At 33.1% G+C, this 6,925-nt stretch overlaps 1 protein-coding gene across 2 annotated transcripts; it reads left to right on the top strand.

The window, feature by feature from the left end:
• The first annotated feature begins 1,180 nt into the window (after positions 1-1,180).
• LOC141720539 (CAAX prenyl protease 2) lies at positions 1,181-6,170 on the top strand. 2 transcript variants are annotated; one of them, XM_074523004.1, is made up of 8 exons: positions 1,181-1,474; positions 3,528-3,587; positions 3,756-3,968; positions 4,701-4,812; positions 5,037-5,102; positions 5,191-5,253; positions 5,799-5,876; positions 6,050-6,170. In XM_074523004.1, exons 1-8 carry the CDS (start codon positions 1,265-1,267, stop codon positions 6,127-6,129), a joined length of 882 nt encoding a protein of 293 aa, XP_074379105.1. In that variant the 5' UTR covers positions 1,181-1,264; the 3' UTR covers positions 6,130-6,170. The 2 variants fall into 2 exon arrangements, with proteins under 2 accessions (XP_074379105.1, XP_074379104.1); XM_074523003.1 differs by having other exon boundaries at positions 1,185-1,474; positions 5,962-6,170.
• Positions 6,171-6,925: the final 755 nt, after the last annotated feature.

Genomic DNA, 6,925 nt, shown 5'->3' with positions numbered 1-6,925 from the left:
AGTCTTAGTATTAAATACAGCAAGTAATAACCTTAGTTTTTTATCCACAACAACTTTATTTATCTTGTTATGAAATGGCTAAGTGAAGATATCATGCACTATGATTTCCCTTGACTTCACGATATAGTTCATTTTGAACTTCACGATCCAGCATAATTCTGGATTTCACGATATGGTGTAATTCTGGAATTCACGACATAGCACATAATTAGAATTTACGATCTAATACAGTATTGGAGTTCACGATATGGCTTTGAACTGGACTTCACTATATGACTTTGATGGACTTCACGATATAGCTTTTCTAGACTTCACGATATTTGACTTAGAGAAATTTCTGCAACTTATTATTTCAAAAGTCTTCTTTCTTCAATTTACTACCTGAACAATTTTCATTGAACTTCTACCAAATTAAATTATTTTATGACTAATATTTATATGCATATTGCATAAACTTATAAGATTTGAGATGTCTAGAAAAGCATACAAGATAAGTACATTGAGTATTATCACTAATCCAAATGGTAGAATTCATTTGACCATGTAAAGTGACATTGTCACTTGAATAAGTTTGTTATAATGGAATAAACATGTCATGTGCCCGACAAATATTAATACATGCATCAACATCATCATGTCATCTTGAATCTCTCTCCGTCACAAGCTAAATGTTGAGGATATTTAAAGTATGTGATCAATATCTAAATACAGGTTGTTACAAAATCATATTGTAAACGAAACTTTCAAGTTGAAAGGATCACTGTAAGATTTAATAATATTAAATAGTACATTAAAATTGATTCATGGCCTAAACATATATTAAGTTAATATTTTTATTAAAGAAAATAATATGATTCCGACAAAAAAATGATATGTCAGTTAGAAATTTTTAGATTACACGGATTAGTAATAACTTTTTTATAACTAATTAAGCTTATATGTCATACAATTGAATATCTATTTTAACAAATTTCAGAACCTGGGATGATAAGATATAAGCCGTTAATCACTTAACTTATCTCATCGCGCCGATGTTAGTAATAAATAATTTCCTATTAAAACTACAAAAAAAACAACTCAAAGTTGGTAAGGTTGGAAAGAAACGGGCCGTAGCATCTCTTGGGCAACTTAGCCCAACCCATAGTCCCAAACATAATCAACCGATAATACCACCCACCCATCATAACCCATGAAAGTCAACTCTTAAAACAGACCAGTAGTCAGTCTTGTTGTTTGCTTAAAAATCTTGAGAACTGAAACAACAATGGGGATGGATGGTACTGCAATATCAAAAACAACAGCAATAGTAGCATGTACATCCATGACTTTGTTGTACGTTGCCATTTTATACACACCCACTTTTCTCCTTCGTCTCCCACCGCCCGATTCTTTCAAGTCTTTCATGATCCGACGGTTCATATGCGCCGCTGTTTCTTCCGTTGTTTCTCTCATTCTTTGTGCTTTTATTCTCCCTGTAAGTGTTTTTCTGTGTTTTCTTTTGCTTATTTTTTATGCTGATGTTTTATTAGCTTTTGTAATGTAATGTGTGTAGTCGAGTAAATTGGTTTGTTTGTTATGAATATCGAAATGGGGTTGGTAAAGTTAATATCTTTTTTAGTAAAGCACAAATTAGATTGGAGATTTGTTAGTGTAGTTGATGTTGATATTTTGGGAAAATGGAATTGTTTACATTAGTGATGTGATATGAATATGCATTTGATTATATCGTCTTGTAGTTTGATATAGATAATAAGATTGGATTGCTTATTTTGAATTACCGCAAGTTATAGTTGAATGTGTATCGAGATTGGATCAGGGTAGTAGCTACTAATTTTACGAGCTGATCTAGGTTTGTTCTCCTTTGTATTTCTTGGTCAGTTGGAGGGGCATTGGGGTGGGAGATGTTTTGCATATTGCAGAAAAGAAGTGTGCAGCTAGATAGGTTTTTGAAGGAGTGGCAGGTTGGTTTTTAGTAAAAATGTGTCAGGGTATAACTAATTCTTTAGATACCTTCTCATACTCAAAATGTTTTTTGATCATAGTAGGCTTAGTGCTTTCGTGGAGCACCTGGCTTTCAGTATTTTTAACAATAAATAAATCAGCATCTCTTAACCCCTGTTATGTAAGGGAACTAGAAGCAGGTAGGAGAACACCTTGACCTGGAGCATTCTTAATATACCAGACTATTTGAAGCAAGCATTACCATGTACCAGGGGGACAGCTATAAATTGGTAAAGAATATGGTCTTAATGGGACAAATCAGGCTGAGTTATGGTGAGAGAGATAGATAAGATGTCCCAACTGTTGTGTACTATATGATGCTGCAGTACATTAGAACTCGGTATGACCCAGGTAGACCAATTTCTTGTAGCCTAAGAAGCACGGACTTGGATACGGCTACACAGGACTCGGGTACAGGGACACAAGTTGTAGGATACTTACCATTTTCAGGCTAATGTTGTTAAGGGGCCGTGGCGCACATAGTTCATAATGCCATACCATATGTTATTCACCATATATAATTCTTAACATATGTATACACATGCATTTAGATTTAATTTTTATAGTATAATTGCATAAATTTTAGAAACATGTTATATAGCTCCATTGTTATCTAATTTATAGTAATTTTGAAAATATATATGGGTACTATTGAAAAGTTTACAGTCATCCTAATATAATATCTAATATGTATAAATTGTGCTCTTACAATTATTATATAATTATATGCTACAAATATTATGTATACACAATCCAGGGTTCAAATGAGAACCACGTTTTGTAGAATATTATTCGAAGGATTATAGGTTTTGCAGAACCACGTCTGCATATTCATATAACTATCTTCTGGTCTAAGATAGCTACAACAAACTGTTCACATATTTGCATTTAACTAAATCTCATTTCTCATATGCTCAACATATTGTTGGGTGATTAAGAAGATAAACTTAGACATTTGTTTAGTTTGATGTATACAGACTTTGGTTATACACGAGGAGTAGAGGCCTATTGCTAGCATTAAATTTTCTGAGTTGGTGTGAAAGTGAGCTGTTTTCTTCATCCATCAATTTGATTTTCGAGCTTCAGTTTAAGGATAGTTTTATATATGAAGTGGTATAGGTAGTCTCTTGTATATTAAACCGAGCAATCTCTAGGTTCAATGAACTGTGCATTTGTGCAATAATAGTGTGTTTCTCTTCATATATGCAAATGGTATTGGTTCTCTCTTTTATATTGAACTGTTCAATAATGAGAGGTTCCTTGTTCACTGTATTCTGTATGGTTAAGGCGGACTAGCAGTTATTATACCCTGATATGTTTGAATATTAAGGTCGCTTATAGGAGCTTTCATTCTTTAAATGTTCAATCTATATCAGTTTCTTTTGTGTTTTTCCATTAGTGTTGTTATTTCATATATGGTTTAGTTAGTACTTTGCAGCATCCAGACCATTTGAACCTTCTTTAATTATATTTGCAAATCTTTAATGGACAGTTTGTCTTAACTCTTTATCTGCTAAAATTATCAGGTCAGAATATGGGACTCAGCAAACTTATTGGGTGTATATGGCATTCGATTGGATCACATCGTAAGTTTGTCAGCTGAAATAGCCCTAGGCTAGATTATATGAATATAAAGAATGATTTTTGCTGTAATGTTTATTTGGTGTTCTATTCATACCTGGCATTGTTTGCAGATTCAAAAAGGGTGACTATTGCTGATTTCATGCTGAATTGCAATTTTGTGTATGAAACAGTGGCAAGCTGTCATCATTCCTCTTTCCTTAACATCTTTAATGTATGGTGGATCTCTAGTCCTTAAGTGTTTGTTGCTGCTGGACTTGTGGAAGGATCAGTGGAATCATGGTGATCGCATATCATGTGGCAGCGTAAAAGACATTGCAGAAAAATCAATCAACTGGATGCAAACAGTTTCTTCCAATATCATGGTGTGGCGCAATTTCATTGTGGTCAGTATTTAACCTTGTTATCATGTTAATCTAAAATGACCAATTTATTTTTGGCTTATAAGGATTTTCAATTGGCGAATTTAATATAGCATGATTGAATCTGTTGGGATAGTGCTTTCTTATGTTGTAATTTTCTTTGATAATGACTACCCCTTCTGGACTATGAACTGTGCCAGCTAGGTTACCTTGCAAAAACTATTTACAGCTACTTTACCAGATATTAACATGCACACGTCTCGGTAGTAATTTCTTAAACATAAGTAGTACTACAAATGAACATTCCATTTTGTTGTTCTCTGTGCCATGAATTTTATTATTTGCTTTTTCAACGTTATCTGAAGTTCTTAAAGGCTGGGGAGACTAAACAAACTACCTCTTTACAGTATATGTGTATGCAGTATGCACGTTTAAATTTTTGTAAAAAGAAAATCACCGGTAATGTTTCGTGATGTTATCATGTCTAACTCTTAAAGAGGGTCTTTCTTGAAATATAAATGCATATACCATAAGCATTGTAGCTGACCAGATTTCTGATATAAAAAATTGGCACTGAGAAATATATGGTAAAGCGAATGATGAAAACTTTTCTATGCTTTATTATTAGATGTATTCACCTGAAATTCAATCATTAGATTACGGGTATTTTGTTTAGTTAGAGTTCTATCCCGTAAACAATGAGAAGTATCAGAATTTACGTTTTTCTTTAGTAAATAATGGTCATCCATGAAACAGGCACCAGTGACAGAGGAGTTGGTATTCAGAGCTTGTATGATACCTTTGCTTCTCTGTGGAGGACTTGCAACATACAATGCTGTGTTTCTTTGTCCTGTTTTCTTCAGCTTAGGTAAGTCGCGTGACATTCATTTTAGAGAATTCGTATCTACTATTATCAACATTAGTTGTGTATGTGTAGTACTTGGGCTTGGGTTAGCCAGGATAAACTATGCATGGTCATGTGGTTTTCAGGAATGGAGCATAACCTTGATAATTGTTCAAAACTTTGCTCATTTTTTATAATATCTCTTGGCATATAAATGGCTAATAATGATGGTCGTCAATTTTCTGTAGCTCATTTAAACCATTTACGGGATACCCTGCAAAATCGTAGCTTGCTCCAAGCTTCGATCGTCGTAGGTATGTAACTTGATCTTTCAAGTAGTTCAGTTACGACTTGAATTCATCAACACCTCCTTATTTTCTATTTTTTTTTTTTACAATGCAGGTTTCCAGCTTGGCTACACAATCATTTTTGGGTGGTATGCCTCCTTTCTCTTCATTCGAACAGGTAGACGATGCATTACTCTATAAACGTTTAAGAATTTTTTAAATATTGTTGTCTCACTTAAAGTTCTCAAGTGATTAATGTTATGGACTATAAGGAGTTACAAATATGTATATATAAGAGTCCAAACTGCTATTGCTCTTCTCATTCGAAAATAGATTAAGGCTTAAGCTACTGTCTTTGTAATTTATGTAAGTAGAAACAATAGTAGTGATGAATTTTGGAATTTGTACAATTTTGTTGTTCCATTTGTTCTTTTTAAGCTAGGTTTTTGTCATTGGGTACATGTCATAATGTGACTATGTCATCCCTTCCTCATCTCTCTTCTCCAATTGTTTTATTGGTGGTTGTAATATGACCATCCACTTTGAATGCCAAGGCTCCTACAAAACTAGTAAAGCTTATGATCATATTGTTGATGTTCCTTATTATTGTATTAATAATATCATTCCTTTTATCTACTTGGGTGCCTTTAGTTAGTTTTGTATAATCCTTATTTCTTTTGCACCTTTTTGGTTTTGTAACACATTAATATATGTTAAATTCAGGGCATCTTACTGCTCCTATTATTGCTCATATGTTCTGCAATTTCATGGGCTTGCCTGTAGTCTATTCGCAGAGGACAGGTATGTAACTTTTCTTGACCTACGACGATTTATACCTGGGATGTACATGAGTAATAGAAAGTTGTTCTTTGGATTGTTTTGTCAGGTATGATAACTGTCACTTCTATAGCTGGGTTGCTGGGTTTTGTTTGGCTTCTTTTTCCACTAACTTACCCTAATTTGTATAATTATAGAATTGATAACTGTGCGTGTTGGCATCGGTACTGTACTTGGAAATAGGCTTCAGATTATTTGGAAATTGTTCTTCTACTAACCAAATATATTATTCGAAATTCTTGATGTTGAGCTTCAAAAGTCATGTGCTTTTAATATTGTTTACATTGTTTTTATTTTATGAGTAATTTACCGAATAAAGAATACTGAATCATGCATTCCCTTTTTCCCATAGTCAGCTTGTTTCCTACTTCAATTGGGCTTTCATTTTCTGAGAATTCACAGAAAATAGTTATCTGCTTTAAATTTTCCCTCAACGAAAGAAAGTGTAAAACTTAAATTTTATTTTCAGTTGATTCTGGAATATTTGAAAGATATTCATAAAAATTGTAAGTGCATTTTGATTGGCTGAATAAGCAATATTGTGGATATATAATCATCTTAGAAAATTAAAAAAATACTTGTATGGGAATGCCAAGTTTCAGAATAAGTAGTTATTCATCATGGCGAATGTATTTGGGCAATAATATAGTATTGGACTAGTGAATAACATTCATATTATATTTCAGTACCCCAAATGGAACAGGGATCAACACAGAAATTATGGTTAATATTGTTAATGGCTTAAATAGGATCATGCTCGTGTCTCTTGAATTTTTTTCAGAATACTAGTGCATTTATTGGAAGTTTTAAATTGTTAAGCTGAAAGGACCCAATTCTTGTCTGATTTACCTCTCAAGTCTCAGCTATAATTCAAAAGTACCATATATTTTGGCAGATCTAAGATTTAACTTGAAGGGAGTATGCATATATTTGTCTGATTATTGCTATAGGAATGAGAATATTTTGGATTGATGTCTAGATGAGATAGCTCTGTTAGGTCAGATCCTGATTTA

The sequence above is a fragment of the Apium graveolens genome, chromosome 4 (genome assembly GCF_009905375.1).
Source record: "Apium graveolens cultivar Ventura chromosome 4, ASM990537v1, whole genome shotgun sequence".
NCBI classification, from domain to species: Eukaryota; Viridiplantae; Streptophyta; class Magnoliopsida; order Apiales; family Apiaceae; genus Apium; species Apium graveolens.
The sequence above is the reverse complement of the archived record's forward strand: the minus strand, read 5'-3'. Positions and strand labels throughout refer to the sequence as shown.

Bases quoted from the DNA above. Each gene is read 5' to 3' on its own strand.
- LOC141720539 (XM_074523003.1), top strand. From the start codon at position 1,265: ATGGGGATGGATGGTACTGCAATATCAAAAACAACAGCAATAGTAGCA. The intron at 4,813-5,036 runs GTAAGTCGCGTG...AATTTTCTGTAG, and splicing joins TCCTGTTTTCTTCAGCTTAG to CTCATTTAAACCATTTACGG. The intron at 5,103-5,190 runs GTATGTAACTTG...TTTACAATGCAG, and splicing joins CCAAGCTTCGATCGTCGTAG to GTTTCCAGCTTGGCTACACA.